This window comes from Chamaea fasciata, unplaced genomic scaffold, assembly GCF_029207755.1.
Source record: "Chamaea fasciata isolate MVZ Bird 193981 ecotype frontalis unplaced genomic scaffold, bChaFas1.0.hap1 SCAF_13, whole genome shotgun sequence".
In the NCBI taxonomy this organism is placed as follows: domain Eukaryota; kingdom Metazoa; phylum Chordata; class Aves; order Passeriformes; family Sylviidae; genus Chamaea; species Chamaea fasciata.
The window spans coordinates 6766662-6785930 of NW_027094098.1; the positions used below are offsets into that span (position 1 = coordinate 6766662).

The 19269-nt window shown below is 45.9% G+C and overlaps 3 protein-coding genes across 4 annotated transcripts in view; 2 read left to right on the plus strand and 1 right to left on the minus strand.

The window, feature by feature from the left end:
- USP4 (ubiquitin specific peptidase 4) overlaps positions 1-7574 on the plus strand; it is a 32101-nt gene extending 24527 nt beyond the window's left edge. For both annotated transcript variants that reach the window (XM_066195071.1, XM_066195072.1), the window contains 9 exons: positions 2033-2224; positions 2751-2839; positions 3729-3944; positions 4020-4090; positions 4444-4559; positions 5048-5197; positions 5871-5974; positions 7020-7108; positions 7234-7574. In XM_066195071.1, the coding sequence (XP_066051168.1) occupies positions 2033-2224; positions 2751-2839; positions 3729-3944; positions 4020-4090; positions 4444-4559; positions 5048-5197; positions 5871-5974; positions 7020-7108; positions 7234-7335 (1129 nt within the window). In that variant the 3' untranslated portion in view covers positions 7336-7574. The remainder of the gene's footprint in view (positions 1-2032; positions 2225-2750; positions 2840-3728; positions 3945-4019; positions 4091-4443; positions 4560-5047; positions 5198-5870; positions 5975-7019; positions 7109-7233) is intronic.
- Positions 7575-10781: 3207 nt separating this feature from the next.
- On the minus strand, positions 10782-15973 carry EMC3 (ER membrane protein complex subunit 3). Its single transcript, XM_066195106.1, has 8 exons — positions 15743-15973; positions 15608-15665; positions 14747-14840; positions 14017-14121; positions 13244-13325; positions 13018-13097; positions 12358-12440; positions 10782-11025 (listed from the first exon to the last, which is right to left on the minus strand). The coding sequence occupies exons 1-8, from the start codon at positions 15895-15897 to the stop codon at positions 10897-10899; spliced, it is 786 nt and encodes a 261-aa protein (XP_066051203.1). The 5' UTR covers positions 15898-15973; the 3' UTR covers positions 10782-10896.
- Positions 15974-16066: 93 nt separating this feature from the next.
- The window catches only part of FANCD2 (FA complementation group D2), a 34929-nt gene continuing 31726 nt past the window's right edge, over positions 16067-19269 (plus strand). Inside the window, exons 1-5 of the mRNA XM_066195105.1 lie at positions 16067-16122; positions 17286-17375; positions 17535-17669; positions 18262-18329; positions 19046-19149. Coding sequence (XP_066051202.1) covers positions 17309-17375; positions 17535-17669; positions 18262-18329; positions 19046-19149 — 374 coding nt within the window. The 5' untranslated portion in view covers positions 16067-16122; positions 17286-17308. The remainder of the gene's footprint in view (positions 16123-17285; positions 17376-17534; positions 17670-18261; positions 18330-19045; positions 19150-19269) is intronic.

Genomic DNA, 19269 nt, shown 5'->3' on the forward strand with positions numbered 1-19269 from the left:
CACCTCATTGCTCCCTGCCTCCTTTCTGAATGGAAACCACAGACCTGAACCTCCATAATGCTGATAAAGACTGGTCAACACCTACCCTATTGCTTAGCAGACACTTCTCTGAGTTGTCATGAATTATAAAGGCAATTAGCCAGTATCTAGCAGTATGGTAGCATCTGAGCTAATGTTTCTGACTTGTAAAACCATGTTGTATGTCTGGAGTAGCATCACTGTCATGTTCTATTATTTCAGTTAAGCTGTAGCATACAGAATTATGGGCTATTGTCCAGCAATTCCCAGTATCAGCTCTACTGCCTTCCTTACACTGTACATAAATACTTTGGCTTTGGTTCTTTTTTTCAAGGGATAGCTGTTGCTCAGGAGATGATAAAAAGGACAGATCTTGATTCTAATATGTCTGCTTTTAGTACTAGTATGTAAAAGCTGTTTTGAGGTGGAGTGGGTAGAGGGACACTTGAGTAACCAGATCTGTTATGCTGTGGTGAGAAGTATGTGAGATGCTCTCTTCAGAGTGTTGTGGGGTGTCACATGCTGGCTGTTTTTGATGGATGACCCTTACCTGTGGGAATAGTCTTTTATTTCTGTCCCATCTCTTCCTTCTCCTGGGCTGGGCTTCATTCAGGTGCATGAGGGTGGAGTGTAAATGGGGCTTCATTAATTGCTGCTTGCAGAGCACTGTGTAGGTGGTGTGAGAGGAGTCACAGGAGTGTCATGCACTGAGCTGTGTTGTAGGAGTCCAGGCTAAGGGTCTCATAGGACCTGGTGTTAATTACAGATGATATTCTGGGACTGAGCATGGCCTTTTGTGGTTTAAAGAGTACTAAGTGAAATAATTCACCTCTTTGTGGTGCTGTTTCTCAGGAAACTTTAGGAGGTGTGGACTGTATGCAATGCTGGTGTCCAGCTGAAATAGCATTGACAGCCTAGAAAACCTCAACAGCTGCTGGCATTGGACTCTTATGTTGACTCTGACCTCTTGTGTTCTTGGTGGGCTGGGACTCCCTGGAAGGATGTTTTCCTTCATGTACTCTACTGACCCAGTCCAAATCCCAAGCTGGGATCTTTTTTTGATGTAAGTAGGATGAAGCGGAATTGCAGCTCTGAAATTTATTCTCCTCCCTGTTCTGAACACAAGAATAAAAAATTTCTCAGCTCCTGAGAGAAGTGGCTTGTCTAATGTAAGAGAATTGTTTGGAGTTTGAGGCATTCTGATATGTGATTGTGGTCTTGGTCATTATGTGTAGTGACATCTTTCATGAAATCTTCCTCTTTCAGTTTTAAGATAAATCTGGGACAGGTGAATCACCAAATTAAAGAGCAGTGTGACTTGGCATTCCTGAAAATGAATCTTTTGTAATGAACAGGCCTGAAGCAAACAGTGTGGTAGTGTTGGACCACGTGGTTACTTTTGCCTCTCCTCTGACAGCTGCAAATACCTCATTTGCTGTTTCACCCAGGGCACAAACTGCGTCACAGTCTTCTCACTGTTCTCCCAGGCTGTTTGTTGTCTTCCAGAATTTTTCTTGTTTGTTTACTGTCCTTGGATTTTTCTGTGAAGCAGATGTTTCCAGACTCTTGGTTTTATGAAACATTAGCTGCTCAGTGATGTGAGCTCAGGCCATAAAACTGTTTGAGAGGCTGGGAGAATGCAAGACCTAAGGTATCAAGAAGATTTCTTTCTCCAGGGGGAACAAACACTGTCAGAGGGATTTCAAAGTACATTTAGTATTTTTCAGTGGTTGAAGCACTGTGGAGTTGTCAGGGTAGCATCTTGGGAGATGACTGGTAGTAGGGTTTGAATTAGGAATAAAGACAGAGGGAAGGTGGCAGCTGAGTCGTTTGCAGGTGTGTGTCCTGTGCCACTGTGAGCCATAGGGAGTGTTCAGGGAACTGCTCTGTAGCATGAGGACAGCACAACCCTCATGCTGTTGGAGAGACTCGCTGAACTTAGTTCATATTGGTCCTACCTGCTGTGTTTCTTGGCAGTGGAAATAACCCATGGAAATACCTATCTTTCAAACAGGTATGAAGTTTGCAAGCCAAGTGAGGATGGCTCGGAGTATGTTACTCTCTCCATTTATTTTCGGGAAAAGACAGTGAGGCAATCCAGCAATACTTCAGGGACTGTGCTCTTTGGGCAGCCACTGTTAATATCTGTGCCCAAACACAAGCTCACCGTGGACCACCTGTACAGTGTGGTTTTGGAGCAAATCAGGTAAGTCATGGCTCTACCTTTGAATCCTATGTTGCTTATTCAATTCCATTGTAATAGGATTACTGAATCCTTGTTAACAGGGAGAATTTTCCTTGATTTGTGTGGGTTGTATAAACCAGGAGTTGCATTGCTTTAGTGTCTGGAGGCCCCAGGGACATTTCAAGGTCCTGGTTTTTTGGGCTTTGTAACAGATATTGCTGGCTCAGCCTTGCAAAAGGAGTCAGGAGCAGAACTCAGGGCATGTTTTCAGGGCTCACAGGTGGGGCCACCATAACATACTTTTGCCTTTTCGATACACAGCCATGAAACATGGAATAAGCAGTGAGAGCAGAGATACAGGAAATTGTTGTTTGACTTGTTCTGAGGGTTCTCAGTGCTGTCATGTGAATGTAAATGGTGCTGTACTGGATGGGGTCTGGTTTGCTGGAGGGGATTGGGCAGCAAGAGCTGATGATAGAGGGGATTGCTGCTATTCTGGTGCACAGCTGCAGTATGTTTGTGTAATAAATGTATCCCTTCTCTTCAGCCGCTGTGTGAAACTCCCTCTGGCAGAAGAATACTCCCCACCCTGCCCAGACAGAGGGACCTGCAATGGCTCCAATGGTGTGGTTGAAGGTAAAGCCCTTTCAAAGTCTGCTGGAAGCTTTTTGGCACTTTAAGCTTTCTAACAGCATTTGTTCTGTGCTGTATGTATTTGGCTTAAGCTCTAGCAGGTTGTTTCTCCACCATGATTAAACCACACTGTTGTGCTGGACATCTGCTTGGTATGGGGAGAATTTTGTAGACCATTTCCTTCCTAGGGAGATAGATGTGCAGCAGCTGGAGAACAGGGTGTGGATGTGCGTTCATCCTGGCCAGTGTTAGGGAAGTCCTTGCTTAATTGAGGTGTCCAGGTGCGTCCCTCCAGAGGCAGCCCTTCCTGAGATGTCTTTTGGTAATGAAAACTGGCCTGTTGGGTCACAAAGATTGTGGAGAAATTTGTCTGTTGGAGGACTAGAATCAGTAATCTGATTCCTAGGCCACATGCTCACTAGGAGGCTTTTATCATCATATGCTGATGGCATATGAGTGTTTCCCTTTCCTGTTTAAAAAGATTCACTAGTGTAGCCCTGAGGGTAGCAGCTGCAATAAGTTAAATGGGGAAAAAAATCTGCCAATTTTCCCCAAAGAATGAAAATAACTTTCCTGGTGACTTACATATTCCTGTCCGTGAAGACACTCAGCCACATTCTCTCTTGGGGATGCTTCTTAGGGTGTGCTCTGAGGAGTCGTTAACCTGCAAACTGAGCACTCTCCTAAACTGGCATCTGCTAAAGGGCAAAATAGAGCTTCAGATGTAGCAGGTTAGCAAGCAGAGGTTTCTCTTTCTGTGTGCCTTTTCACTGCTTTCCTTGTAACTGGTGTGTGTTGTACAGGCTGATGCAAACAACTGTCCATGGGAGGTGTCAGGCCAAACTTCCACTGAAGCCCTGTAATATTGTCCTTGTTTGAAATATTTTTCCAGGCGACATTGAAGAGATGGAGCATCAGGATGGGGGAGAGGAAGGCAAGGAGAAGCTGACAGAAGGTGATCCCTGCCACTCTGAGGGTTGTATGCAAGTGGAGTCAACAAGAGACCTGCAGCCTTGCAAGAAACAGCATTTCACTTTTAGCCTTGTGAATTCCTCTGGGACCTCGGAGATAAACTCCATTGTTGAAGGAAAAATCTTAAAACTGAATGGTAATTATTTTCTTGCTGTTTTTTATTTTTCCTGCTTTTTACACCTGTACAATAAATATTTCTTCTTTCTTGCAGCTTTTTCTGCAGTTGCTATTGACTGGGATTCTGAGACACGGAGGTTGCTTTATGATGAACAGGAGGCACAGGTTGTAGTAGCTCTCTTCATAAGTTATCTATGCGTAAATTTGCATGGTATTTAAAAGATGACAGTAAACAGTTTTCTGCTGGGTCATCTTTTGTAACAGAACAAGCTGGTTTTTTTAACAGAATGAGACAGTTTTTACCATCTTGATAAAAGCTCTAAACCCAAGTGAGGACATACATTTTCTCTTATAGACTATTTAGCAAAAGAAAGGAGTGGCTGGAAGCTGGAAATGGTTGTCTGGGTGGGGAAGGAACTGCAGAAATAGGCAGTGTGGGGAAAGTGAACATTTAATTTCTCGATGTCAGGGATTACAGAGTTTATGAAATTGAATAAAACACCCATCTGTTCCACTAGGCATTTGAAAAACATGGAAGCATACTGCAGCCACAGAAGAAGAAGGCTGTAGTAGCACTCAGAGACTGCATAGAGCTCTTCACTACTATGGAAACACTTGGTGAACATGACCCGTGGTAAGAACCTCTGCTTGCCTGCCTTATTTACTGTAATATACCATAACTGTTTGAGTTTGCGTGTTTTTTCATGGGATTCTTATAATTTTCCAGGTCTGTTTTTTTGTCCTCATCTTTGAGAAATCTGTCAGATCTGTATTAAGTCATTGACTCAGTTGGCTGTGGACATGGGTTAATAAAAGTATTTGTTTCCTGCCTGTGTTTAAGAAAAAATGAGTCAGTGGGAATGTAGCTTCCAATGACCAGGCTATTTTTAAAAGCTAATTTTTGTACAGTGCAGTTAATATACTTGCCATAGAACTATAAAGTGGAAGCAAGTTGGAGTTTGGAATTCTCTGAGGCAGTGTGTTCACCTGCATATTCCACAGGCAATATGCCTTCTGTAAGGCAGGGACTGTACTTGTGCTAGTGAGGCATCTTTAATGGAAAGCCAGAAGCTTTTCTTTTGACGCAGTCATTAATTTCCTTGCTTGTTACTCCTTCTTTAGGTACTGCCCTAACTGTAAGAAACATCAGCAGGCCACAAAGAAGTTTGATTTGTGGTCTTTGCCCAGGATTTTGGTGGTACATTTAAAACGCTTCTCATACAGCAGATACTGGAGGGATAAACTTGACACTGTTGTGGAATTCCCCATCAGGTAGGATTCTTCCCTCAAGATAGGAAGAGCTTGAAGAACTTAGTCAAGAAATATGTACATCTGATGTTTCTGTTGTGTGGGCTTGTTGTAAAGGCTGTAACTGGAGCAGGTCTTTTCTGGGTTTGAATGACTGGACAGCAGGCATGAGTTGAGAGGGTTAGTTTTTTCGGGGGTGGTTTTTGTTAATACCATTCAGCTTTATACATTTCAAAGAGCATTTGTTACTAGCAGGTACTGTTTCTTCTGAAATTCAGTTAAGCCCATGTGATTCAACCAAGAGAGCTTCTATAGCAATTTTAGCAAATCTTCTGGGCAGTGCTGCACTTGAGTACTGAGTATTGCTCAATTATAAGACAAAAGCCTGCCTTGTCCCTTTGCTTCTGCTTGCTAGCATCCTGCTGTGGGATGAAGCATATCCCTTACTATTCCTGTCTCACTCTTCATTGCCCACACAGGGACACTCCAAACTGTGTTTTATTCAACACCTCCCTCTAAACCTTCTGGCAGCGCTTGGTGTTTTTGTCAGGACCTGCCTTGTGTGGGAGGGGTAACTAGTCTGGTCTTCACACTAACAACACCTGGCCCCTGAGCAGCAGGGCAGCAGTGGTGCCCTGCTTCAGTTCCTACAAAGTGATAGTTATTGGTGTACTGATACTTTTGTGTTTCTTTCCAGGGGTTTGAACATGTCCGAGTTTGTCTGTGACCCAAGAGCAGGCTCATATGTGTATGACCTCATTGCAGTTTCCAATCACTATGGAGCCATGGGAGTGGGCCACTGTGAGTAACTGCTGCTGTGTCCTTTGTGTGCAAGGAAATGTGAGCTGAGGGGATATAGGAGGGCTCTGCACTGGGATGCCTGCAATAGCCCTCACCTAAGGTGTCTAGTCCAAAACTTACCTGTGTTCTGTGTGCAGGCGAGTATCATGTTGGGATCCTGTTAGGATATGGACAGCAGATAGGTAGCACTTTGGCCTGAGGTCTGACTGATGTTTGTGGGACTCTGGTTAGTTTGTGTGATGGTGTTCTCCAATTTATGAGTGGTGTCAAAATTTTTCAGTGCTGAACCTGAAATTGTGGCACTGGCTGACAGTAGAATGTCTCCGCCTTTGCACGGATAAGGACTGACATGTGAAAATGTCATTTCATCAGGAGAAAAACCCACTTATATAAAAGTTTGGTACATGCTGAGTCTGTGTTTTCTGTCAATGGTTTCGCTGCAGCATAGATGAAAAGTGTCTGTAGGTGTTACCTGTATCAGGTGTCCATGCAGATCCATGCTGTAGGTAACACTTGTAAAACCATCCAGAAGCAATTTACCATGAGAAGAGGATGAACTCCCGTAGCTGAAGGGGCACATGTTCTGAGGTTGGAGGTCACAGTCTCAGAAGTCTTGGCTGGAAGAGACGTTGAGGGACTTCTAACTTAATCCTTGAGTGAGGATTCTTGCAAGAACCAGATCAGATCCATTAGCAGCAGAAAACTTTTCTTTCAAGTGAAAATGCAGAGTCTTAAACTATGTGTGTTTGGGAAAGCTCTGACTCAAGGGCAGTGGACAAAGCTTACTATCGTTTTTCCCTAAGTTTCTTTTCCCTGTATCTCAGCTGTCAGGGATAAACCTGGTATGTGGAACCTGGTCCTAGACTAGCTGGGCCAGCTGGCATGTTGTAGAAGATGTGTGTGTTGGTTAACTAGGCTTGGGGTAGGCAGTGCCAAAGCTGGCTCCTGGCCTCCCATGCACATGTGGTTGGAGTCCCAGTGTCCCAGGTGTGCATTCCCTGCTGGCCTTCCCTGGAATGCTGAGCTGCAGTTTCTCCCCCGACAGACACTGCCTACGCAAAGAACAAGGTGAACAACAAGTGGTACTACTTTGATGACAGCAGTGTCTCGGTGGCTTCAGAAGACCAAATAGTGGTGAGTATTTGGCTGGAGTCCGTTCCAGGTCTGTGCTGAGAGTGTGGTTCCCTGCTTCGGCCGTGACATTGCAACCAAGCTGCGGGGATGGATGGTTTCAGATGGGTTTTCTTTTTGTTTGGTAGACAAAAGCCGCGTACGTGCTGTTCTATCAGCGCCGAAACAGTGAGGAACATTCTGCCCCCTCTGCTCCCCAGGAAGAGTGTGATGGCATGGACACCAACTAAGCACCACCTCCAGCACTCAGCCACCATGGTAGTGGTTGCTCTTGTAAAGCAATGCCTGAGGCGCCTGAAAATTTTTCTTCCTTCTGTAGGGGTCAAGCAGAAAATCAAGCACTGAAAGATTTGAGTGCTGGGGGTTGCAGAATAGCATTGAAGAGCCAGGAATAGGTGCTGACATTTGGGTATTTAGAGGCCAAAAATAATATATATTGGAGCTTCAATAAAGTTCTTTTTAAAATCTGGCTGAGCTGTGTGGCTAGAGGCAGGGGTTGGGGCTGTGGTTCTTGGGCTGAGGGTTGTAGCTGGGGTTGGGAGGGGACAGCCTGAGCTGGAAGCCAGGCACAGCTGAGCCTTGCAGGGGCCCGTGGAGGAGAATGGTGGGTACGATTCTGTGAATCGGCGCTGGGGCTTCCTGCCAACTCTCTGATGTAGCTGTTGGGCCCTGCCTGTGTCAGGGTTCTCCTGCACCCTTTCTGGAGCTCAGTTCAAATCTTTGTACATCTGCTCTGTTGCAGTCTCTGCCATTGTACCTAGGTCTCCTGGCAAAGCAACAAATATTTCTCTTGCTTGCATCCTTTCACTGATGCATTTGAGGCTCTCCTGGGCAGTTTTGACTCACTATTTTTCATGTGAACACTGAATCCAGTGATGCAGAAATCTTGGCCAGAAGTGAATCATACCTGCCTGTGGTGTGGCATATGTGCAAGGCTGATCCCCATGGAGATGCAGGATACAGCTGCTCTGGCTCCTGTTCTTCTGCAGAGACAATACCATCCATAACACTGATGATTTCTTGTCTTTTCCATCTCCTATACCCCTCACTTTCAGGCTGCTCTGTAAGCACTTTTCTGCTGCCAGCATTTCTCCTATGGTTTGTGCAGTGACAGCATTTTTATTCTTTTTTTGCTCATTTATGTGTCCAGCCAAGCTCAGCATTGTGTCCCCAGGGCTGTCACTTGTACAGGTGACAGCCCAATGCAATGGATCTTGTGAGGTTTTAGCCTTTTCTCTTGCAACTTCGGTTTTTTTGGACTGCTCTTTCAGCCCTCCTCCACCCTTGAGTGCTGCCTTTTATATCCTCACCTGATCACCCTCTTGTGGAGCTGCAGGTGTAAGAGTCCTGTCCCAGGCCCTGTTTGCCTCTGCTGTTCTATGGTTCTGCTCCATCCTTTTGTCACAACTGGCAAATGCTCTTCCTTCTGTCCTCCTTAATTGTGTGTTGCTTTTTAGGACTCAAGTCCAGCTTTCTTGAAAAGAGACTCCTGTGAGTCTCAGTGGAGAGCTGGTCTTCCATGTCAAAAATGACAAAAAATTCCAGAGCCTTAGCTTGTATTTTTTAGGGGAAAATCTAGCTCAAGGTAGTCAACCAAACAGGAGGGTTTTTCCTTCTTGAATCCAAGTTGTGTTCACAGTATGAACGGCTGAGACTGGCTATGAGTGTGCTTTTTGTTCCCCCTGGAATTTGTGCTTGCAGCTGCTGTGGCTTTGGTGCTGGCCATCGCCTTCTGTTGTGGTGGTTAGCAGTGCTCATCCATTTAATTCCAGACTTGCCAGCTCAGCCTCACCTTTCTGCAGCTCCAGGCAACAGGCCTGGTAGAAAATTGCAATGTGCCTGTCCCTGCACCCTGGGAGGGCAGCACCAGGCAGCCCTTTGCCAGGGCACTGGAGGGTGATGGGGAGGAGGAGGGGGCATTGTCTCTAGCCAGCATGTTACTGATGTGATTCTCCTTTGTGGAATTTTGCTTTTAAAGCATTAAAAATTGAATTTTGAGATCACGATTGCTTAGTTGCTTCTGCTGTTTTGTTTTTGCAACTCCTAATACTGTATTTTTTTTTTCCTTATTACTGAGGGGAGCATGCAAAAAAGCAATTTTTTAAGCTGTAGCACTGCACTGAAATTACTCTAATCAGCTTTTTTTTGTTTGTTTTACCCTGAGCGTAAGTCATGTGGGCATTCCAAAATGGGGAACAGAGGAAAGGGAGGACAGTAAAAGACCTTTCAAAAAGAGAAGTCAATCTGAAATAGCTTTTATTCTCCTCCTTGCCTCCCTACCTGTGCTGACACTGAGAAATGCATCCGTGGGGCTCAATCTCAGATGCTGAACAGACTGTTGTACTGCAGAACAAGTGGCCCGGCTCTGCTTTCTCTGCCTCTGAGCTGCTGGGCTTTGGCTGGTGTGTGTGTGCTGTAATACCAGACTGTTTTTTAGACTAGCACTTTGTAAGTGGCTGGCTCTGTTGTACAAAGAGGAAAAATTAAAGAGTGGTTTGCACTGAAACTGGGTTCTGTTGTATTTTCTGCTTTCATTACGTGGATGACGTGGTTGTGAGGATGCCTGGTGCTCCAGGAGTGATTTGGGCTGGGGAGAGAAAGTCCTGCAGAGCCAGTGGGAATCTGGGAGAAAATCAGCTGTTGAGGGCACAACACTGCACAGCAGAGGGTTCACTTCGCTCCAGGGTTGCCTTTTCTCCCTGCAGTGCTGGGTTGCTGCTACCTGGTGCTTTAGCAAAGCTGTCCTTGCTTTTTTGTGGCATTGGGCACCCTCAGCTATGGTTTCATCCTTCCTCTTCCTCTGCAGATCCCTGAGAGGTCCTGGTCTTCCTTCTGTCCATTTTCTCCAGGGGTATCAGGGCTGCCTGTGACTGTACCACTAAAGTAGATGTCCTGCAGTCTCTGTAATTTCCTCCTTAAGGCAACCTGAACACACTTGTGAGAGCAGGCTGGAAAAAGCTGAGGAAGTGCAATGAGCTTGTGAGTGGGATTGTCCCAGTCCTGCAGGTCAAGGTGGGCTGTGAAACCCTTGTGAGAAGGTTTGAAATCTTCTGCCAGAATTACAGTGTAAGAGCAAGAGGAGCTTGATTTCAGCTGGAGCTCCTGCAGGTTAATATCCCTTAATGTGAAACAGCAGCTGCTGAGCTTTGCTGTCAAGGGCTGACCTCCAAAACATGGTGTGAAACCCATCATGGGAAGAAGGGAAAGCAAAGGGCCAGCTTCCCTGTTCACTGGGAAGATGATTTGGTGAGAACAGAAAATCAGTGTCACAGTCCTGGTTCCTCCTGCTTTGAAAAGTATTTACAGTTTCACCCTGACAAAAAGATACTCAGAATAAAGAAGCAGGGAAAAAAATAACAGCCAGAGTATGAAAGCATTTCTCCAGGTTGGGACTGTTCTGCCTGGGGAAGAGGTCTGAGGAGTTTCTGCAGAGGGATAAGCCAGGAACAGTTGCTCCCTGTTGTCTACAGTACAAGGTGGGCAGCTTAAAGCATTTATTATCCCCATCTACCCCAGTAAACAGCAGCCTGGCACTCTCTGGCAACACCCTGCTCCCAGGCAGGAGGGGCTGTGTGGGCACTCAGGTGCTGACAAATGGACTTTGGAAGGATTAAATTAATGGGGAAGTAGTGTGCATGTGAGTCTTTGGACTCAAATCAAAGTGAGGGCACTGCAGTTCTGAACATCATGTTTTTCTTTTATTCTCAGCCTTGCTAAAATACATTATATAATTTTAGATAACTTCTTTTCAAATAACTTTTACAAGAAGAGACAAAAGCACACTCTCAAATTCAGAAGATGGAGGTCTGAAGTTCTTCCTTAAACATGCCTTCAAAATGGAGGTCTTTTGCCATGAGCTCTTCTTCTACATCCTCTAAGGCCCACTGATGATCTGTCAATTCTAAGGCTTCCCATTCTGTCTGCATTGGCAGTGAACAGAAGCAGAGAAGGAAAAGCAACACAGGATTAGTTAGACAAGAATTACACAAAGTGATGCTGGCTTTAAAAGCTGCAACAAACACTGATTTCTGTTAAAAACCTGGCAATCCTGTCAACTCTCTGATATCAGTGGTTTATACCTAATTAGATGTTAGTTGGTCAATACCAATTGCATCACAGGAATTAGAAAAACTACATTATCTACTTTCTGCCAACCCTCTAACCTTCTGGAACAGTCCATTGCTTCTTTAACAGCCAGTTCTGTTCTGATGGGTTAAGTGCTTTGCAGTGAGTTAATTCTTTAGTTCAGAGTTACTTGATAACAACACGTAAAAGGCCAAAAATTTTGCACCTGATCACAGACCTGTGCACAAAGCCTGCAAAAAAACATGTCACATGATGGCCAGCAAGAGATTTGTATTTCTTGGCCAGAACACTTCTCCTGCAATGTGAGCTTTTCCCCTTTTGTTTCTCCTGGAGCACGTAGTGGGTTTTGGTCCGTGCAAGGCTGAATTGGCAGAAATGCTGTGGAGAGCCAGTACTGGGTGGAAGTGGAGTCAGTACTGGCTGGAATTGCACATCAGTGCTGACTGTGACAGAAGAGCCACTGCTCCAGCATTGCTGACAACTGCAGCCACCCTCCTCCCTGGCTGAGCCTTTCTCTGCCTGGGCGGTGTGGGATTTTTTAACCAGGAAGGTTACTGAAAACAAACTGCAGGAGGAGACCATCCCAACTTCCCAGGCAGCAGGTTAAGTGTGGCGAAACCTCTTCTACAGTACACAAACCCAGAAACCAGGTCTGTCCTTCGTGCATAAACCTGGGCATAACTCTGCCTGTGAAAGGCAGAGGCAGTCTAATAAGCCAGTGCCTATGGAAAGTGCTTTAGGAGAACTTCAAGACAGTAGAATCCTGATGGATTGCACTGACTGGCTTACTTGATTTTCTTACCCAAGTTCTACCAGGTGCCTGCTGAAGTCATGCTCAGCTGCGCTGTTAACACAACTTTTGGAGAGCCAGCTTCTGCTTTGGAACTACACCTCAAGGTAAAAAAAAACCCTTCCTCAGTAAAAGCAGAGGATGGGACATAAATTCAGCTTTCGTATCAGCAATGCCTGGTATCAGGTTTACTTCAGGGTTATTTGGGCTCTGCCAGGCCCAGAGCAACTCCCACAGCCTTCAAAAGCTGTCAGCTCTAATTTTAGGAACAGGAATCCAGAGCAATTCCTTATTCGACACAGAGAGACAATGAGTTACATGCAGCCTACGACCCTGCGAGCTCACACAAACAGGAATGCAGGTGGGAATACTGTACCTTAAATGCTTTATTAGTGTCTGCTGGCATGGCCATTGCTGCCCCTGTCATTTGTTCTTGCATCACCCTGGACTGATCTGCAGCTACAAATGAGAAATGAGAGGTTGATTTTTGTTACTAAATAGCATTCCCTGGAGCATGGTGCCATTGGGAAGGTTTTTATCTATAGATGAGAACATAGCAGCAACTGCCAGAACGCAATACTGCTGTGCCAGGAGTCCTCACAAGACATCTTGCTCCCACCTGCTCCATCTTAGCCAGATTTACATAAAATATGCAGAAAAACTGAGGAAAATAGTTTTCAACATTCCTAATGCACATTTGTCCTGCCCCACATCTAACATTAAGAAATCTTTGCAGTTTTCCTTAAAACCAATACTTGTAGAAACAAACGAGCACAAAACTTTTGCACACTGATTTGACGGGAAAGAAAGCCTGGGCTAACAACCATGGAAGTTCATGAGCCAGTGACTGGTGCAGGAGATTTGGGCACTTGCTGCACGTGCCCAAACCTGGTCCATGGACAGTAAGTAAGCTCACAGAAACAAAGAGGACTTAAGGAGCTTTTTGGCTGGAAACTTAGAAATCTTTTCCCCAGCCTCCCTCAGATAATATCCCATGCAAGGGGCAGCCAGTTCCCAGAAATGACAAGTGCCTCACCATTATCTTGGCCCAGGATGAGAGTATAAATGCTTCTGAGTCCAAACACATTCAAGAAGTACCAGGAAGCAGAGCTCACCCTGACAAATCAGAACAAGCACAGTTGTCAGTTCAAAGCTGGCTTGTGACCTCATTCCAGCAGCACACAGACCATCCAAGGGCTATTAACACATTCAGCACTTTCCAAGTGGGAATTGGACCTTGCTGGCTGAGGACAGGTGCTTACCAGGACGCATCTAAAGTGAGCAGCTCAATTCCCTGCTGCAGCATTGGCTTAAAACGCAGCGTCAGAGGAAACGGGACCTTTGCTGCAGGATAGAGAAAAAGAAAAATCACAGTTTCACAAAGTGACACTGCACGACTGCAAAGCACAAGGCAAAATGAGCAGGTAGTTCTTTTATTACATCTCATGTAGTCTGAGTGCAATGTGCACAATAAAAAGTTAACTCTGATTTTTGAAAAAGCTGCAGTTCTGTATTCATTTTAGTATGAAAAGACTTTCTGAAACTTAATCAGATTAACAAACCCTCACAAGTATTACTTCAGTGACTGTGAAAGGGAATGTGTCTTGTTAAAGGAACAGTTATCACATAAACAGTATAGAAAAGCAACCCCAGAAGTATGAATTTAAGTATTTTTGATGTGTACACTCCACATAGTAACCAACTCCCTGGACAGATTCAGAGGAAAATCCATTGTACCAACCTGAAGCTTAGGCAGTTTTAACAAAATACTCGTTTTGTCACTACAGTTGTTCCTGAGTACACGAGCTATTTCCTTTGAGACCGTGGCAAATACTCTGAAAACAATTTCCCCCCTTTGCAATGGGATAAGCAAATCTGTGCAGCTCATGGAGTGAAGAGCAGCAGTGCCTCAAGACAAATTTAAGCTGCTTTTAACTGACTGCTCTCAGGTCGAGGAGCAAATCTCTGAGGCAGCTCAGACCCTCAAGGTCATCTTCAGAAACACAGGCAAACCCATGTTATTCCAGACACTTACTTGTGACGAATCCTGAAAATGTCATGTTGATCCAACCACCAATGAGGATCATAGGCAGAACATTGGTTACATTCCCTTTCATCATATCTGTCAGCATGGTAGGATCTGCAAATCATAGATGGGATGTGAAGCAGCAGCACAGCACAATAAAGAGAAACAAGTCACTGCATGTCAGATAATTTAATTAAGAAACTGCATGAGACAACAATCCTATCCCAGTATCTATAATTTTCCATTGCTGACAATACTTTGCAAAATGAGATGAGCAGCCAGTGTGGTGGTGGCTGTGCCACAGAGGTGTTGTGTTCTGTGCTGTGCCTGACCCCATCCCTTGCCCCAGATCTCTGAATCTGCCTCTCCCCTCTGTGAGCTGACCTGGGTAGAAGAACGACAACAAGCTCCTATTTTGCTGCATAGATTAATTAAATTAAATGACTTTAGAGAAGTCCTTGCAGGAGCTAGAGCAAAACACTAGCAAAAGGAAATGAGAGCAGGACTCCCACTCCTGGTTACCCTGAGGAGGTCAGGTCTCCAGAGATGCTGCAAGCAGCTCAAGGCTGAAGTTCAGCCACATGAAGCAATCGAATGTTTTTGTTATCCAAGAGAGGGATCTCACTCCCACCCCCTCCCTCACACTGCCTGCACTTCCTGCAAAGCTGATTCACCCTCCACCCTCAGCAGACACTGACAGGTTTTTCTACCTGGCTGCAGTCAGGGTACCTGAACATACCTGTCATTGGTGAAGGAGGCACTACCTTTCTTTTTGTTTTCTTAAAAAATCCATCCTCGGGGTTATTAAAAAAATATTTCCGGGACAGGAAAGACTGAAAACAGAAAAGGACAATGCCAACACCATAAGAAGTAAAAAGACAGAAGCATTAATTCTTGCTCAGACATTCAGACATCTTGTGAGTTCTTCCACAACACACCTTCCTGGGACTGGTGCCTCACTGCCCATGTGTTCTAAAGCTCCTCACGTTTTTCTGCATCCAGATTACCCGATCTCTGGCTTTTTAAAATTTTTGAAGTAATTATAAGGATTCTCTGAAGAGAAACCCATGTTGATTAATAAGCTTTTAGTGTTTCGTGCAAATTTTTTGTGCTGGTGGAGCACCAATACTGATACATGGAACATTTTCACTCGCCCAGCTGACCCCTGGATTTCACAAAATACACACTTGGTACCAGCACAGCCAACGCGGGTGATGCATTTTTAGTTTAGCAAACATTTCAGCTGACATTGTATGACCACCTCGTTATCCGAGGCTTGCATTACATCACTGTGCGCTTGCTGGCAGATATTAAACACGACAGCTTGGAGGCACATCTCATGTCAGCATACAGTTAAAACATCGAGCAGTGACACCTAAGAGGAATGTCAAGGAAAAGGCATAGACAGCGGTGCCGTGTCCAAGATTCCTCAGAATCCGCACTCCTGGACACGGCCCCGGCCCAGGGGTGAGCCGGCAGCGCCGACGCCGCGGGGCCTGTGGGCGCTGCTGCTCCCGCGGCACGGCCCGGACACGGCCCCGCGCTCTGTGCTCCTTCCCCAGCCACCCTCCTTGTACAGCCCGACCGCGCAGCTCCGCACCTGCTTTGGAATGTATTTTCCATTTTCCCGAAGGACTCTGCTCCGGATCAGGACTTGGCTGGAAGAGAGAGATGCGGCGTTAGCGGCCGGGCCGGGGGGGAGCGGGGCGCGGGCGGGGGTGAGGCGGGCCCTGACCTGTCGGACACCTGCTCCTGCGTGAGGCGCTTGTCGCTCTGCAGCAGGATGGACACGTAGTGCCGGATCATGCCCACGAAGAAGGTGATGAAGACGATGGGCAGCACCACCCACAGCCGGATGTTGGAGTCCAGCAGCAGCTCGGGCTCGCTCATGGCGGCGGTGCCGCCTCGGGCCCGGCTCCGGCCGACACCGGCCCGCCGCCGCACGCCCCGGCCCCGCTTCCGCTTCCGGCCCGGCCCTTCCGCCGCCGGCGGAACGCGTCAGCGCGGGCGGGAAACTCGAGTGCGGGCGGCGGGAGCGGCGTGAGGGGACGGCGGGTGTCCCGTCCCGACCGGAGGGGACGGCACAGCACGGGAGGTGAGCTCGGCTCGGCTCAGGTGAGGAGGGCTCAGGTGAGGAGGGCCGGGCTGAGGAGCGGTGAAGCGGCCGCCGCAGGCGCTGCCCAGCCCGTGGCAGCAGGGGCGATGGCGCGGTGCCCGCCTGAGGTCGGGCTGCGCTCTCAGGCTGCACCGCGCACCCAGAGCAGAACCACAGCAGGGTTAGCGTTAGAAGGGAGCTGTGGGGATAACCCAGACCAACCCCCCTGCCAAGGCAGGCGCACCCAGAGCAGGTGGCACAGGAACAATTCCAGGTGGGTTTGGGATGTCTGCAGAGAGGGAGGCTCCGCCACCTCCCCGGGCACCCGTTCCAGTGCTCTGCCGTCCACAGCCTAAGGAGGATTTTGCTCATGTCGAAGTGAAACTTCGTGTGATTTAGTTTTGGCCATTGCTCCTTATCCCATCACTGGGCACCACTGAAGAGAGCCCAGCACCATCTTCTTGGCACCCGTCTTTCAGATATTTGTACACCTGAAACAGCTGTGAAAGGCTCATTGCACTTTTGTTTCTTAACTGTTGCTCTTCCATACTGGTATTTTTGTAACTCATTTCACTAGCCCCTGCCATGCAGTTAAAATTTAGTTTGAGATGTGCACACATCTTTTTTTAATAACCTTTAAGTTTTAAAGGTGAGTCTTTTTTTTTTTTTTTTTTTTTAATTGTTGCCACCCCTCCAAAAGAGGATGGGTTAGATGGAGTTTTATGCTGACAGAGCTCACTGGCTGTGATTTGTTGTTAGGGACATGAACAGGGTCACTTCATGTGGTTGGGCTCATGAACACTCATCTGTGGATCCTTTGTTGCTTTGCCCAGGCATGTGGAGAGGATTTTGAGTTTAGCTCAGTGAATGCAATCTGAGTCCTCATAGTTGCTCACTTTAATTTACCATTTAATTTGCCTGGTGTCTGAATGAAAAGCCTACTCTTGTTTTATGAGGAACTGAATTTTAGAAAAAGTGTTGTATTGTGCTATTTAAATATGACAAGCTCTAAAATTTCAACCTGCACAGCAGAAAAATGTGATGTGATATTGGTTACCCAGGCAATCTTTCTTTGAGCACTCTCAATTTCTGTCACGTTCCCTTTTGCTATTCACTAACACATTCTAGATCTGCTTAAAAAGAGATTAATTGAGCACTTGTCTTTTTCCTGCATTTTTTTTAGGCAACAACAAAGGTTTTGTTACCATGATTTCAAAAAGGAAATTGTCGAAAGTTGATGCTTCTGAAGAGAGCTGCAAGACAGACTTGCCAAGTAGGTGCTTGGGTATCATCATAGTGGGGTAGAGACCCATCAATAGAGGCAACAGCTCCCAGGCAGGGACAAGGCCAAAATGGCAGTTTTGATAGTGCTGATTGTTAATGACACTGTTGATTTTTTATATCTTTGATGCAGCATGTCTTGTTTTCTCAGAAACTAAGAAGTCACGGATTTCTGATAAGGAAAATGCTTCTGTCTTCTGTGGATTGGAGAATGAGGGAGTCTTTGAAGAGCTCCTCAGGACATCAGGAATTGTGCTGAAAGCTGGGGAGGGACAGAATGAAATAGGTATGAGTTTAACATTTGCTCTTTCTGATTTAGATCAAAATCTGCAAGGATGACTAGTACAAAGCAATGATGTGTTTTACTTGCAGAACAAAAGTGCTTGAGCCAGCTTGTTTCAAAATTCAAGCAAACTTTCATTTGGCCTCTTATTTTTTAAATACCTCTTTTTCCTGCTGAATTCAGTGCATCACCTAAACTCATTATACCACATCTTTGGGTGTATACCTGTTAAGTCTAAAAACTTCTGAAAGATTATTGGAGGTATATAGAAAAATATTAGACTGCATCTGTCATTACAGTATTGAATTGCAGAGGCAGGAGCTCTGAAATGGGAAAACAAATGTGGCATTGTTGCCTTTCACTTCAGACAAGGCTTTCAGGAAGTCCTGTATTCAGTGTCTTCAATGCTCAGCCCTGACTAGAGAAAGCACAAGTGCTGGTTCCACTCAGGCTTTTGCCAACTGGATTACTCAATAGAGCAAATTCAGAAATGTTGGTGTATGGGCTTGAGAGTTTGTACTTGGTGTAGCTGTTGTGATGTTGTATGAACAGACTGTGTCTCATTCTTTATTTCCTTTCTAAACTGTCTCCTTAGCTGTTGATCAAATGGCTTTCCAGAAGAAGCTCTGCCTGGCCCTGGAGAAGCACCCTACCTACCCAGCTGTAAGTAACTTTGGCAGGAGCCACTTTTGAAGCTGTTTGCTGAGTAGGAAATGTGCAAATGCAGCTACCTGTCCCTGCTAGTCCCCAAAAAAAAGTGTGCAACACAGCAGCTTATCTTGGATTTTTGTGGTCCAGATTTTCTGGTTCTCTCCGTGTTGCTGTTCCAGCCTTTTAGTCCCACTGTTTTTCTGACTGTCAAAGTAATTTTCATTGGAAATATTATTCAATAGACAAAGACTCTTACAGCAGACAAATCACTTGCATAACTTTCTGGTGGAGGCTGGGATTGGTTTTGTGTTGGGTGGGAGCTGGCACATTAACACTGCCATGATGTGGTGCTCCTCCCCAGACAGCAAATTAAGGGTGTAAGTCCTGAGGCCAGTGATTTGATTGCAAATGTTTTTTTGTGTGCAGCCCTCGTCACATTAAATGTTGCTATCTCAGCTGAACAGGAAGAAAGGAAAAGCCTTTTTAAATCAAAGTAAAATATGAAACACTTGCTTTAGAGTTACTTTGCGGAACAATCAGTGTTTCCTCTGGAAATGGTCTAGACTAGCATTCGTTTATCATCCAGCATTCCTTCCATCACAGTTTCTGTCTGCAGTTCCCTGGTTAGCTCTTCCTGGTTCTCATCATCTGCCTGCAAACGTCATCCTAGAGGACAGCAGTTGACTGGGGTGTCCCTTCAGGGGGAATAACTTCTCTCTGCTTCGCAGGTTGTGAAGGAGTTCATCAGTGGCCTGGAATCCCATATCAAGGACAGGAACCAGTTCAAGAACTGCCTCTTGCCGTGCACTCCTGTACGGACTGAGGGCTCGAGGTAGAGAAAATGTGTTTTGCCCTCCCCTTCAGTCAGAGCCAGTCTCTAGTTATGTCCTGTGACATTGACCAGAGGGCAGCTAAGGGCTCCAACTGGTGTACACCAAGGCAGGATGGCTGG

Bases quoted from the DNA above. Each gene is read 5' to 3' on its own strand.
- EMC3 (XM_066195106.1), bottom strand. From the start codon at position 15,897: ATGAGCGAGCCCGAGCTGCTGCTGGACTCCAACATCCGGCTGTGGGTG. The intron at 14,841-15,607 runs GTGCGGAGCTGC...TTCTGTTTTCAG, and splicing joins GAAAATACATTCCAAAGCAG to TCTTTCCTGTCCCGGAAATA. The intron at 14,122-14,746 runs GTATGTTCAGGT...TATGATTTGCAG, and splicing joins GCCTCCTTCACCAATGACAG to ATCCTACCATGCTGACAGAT.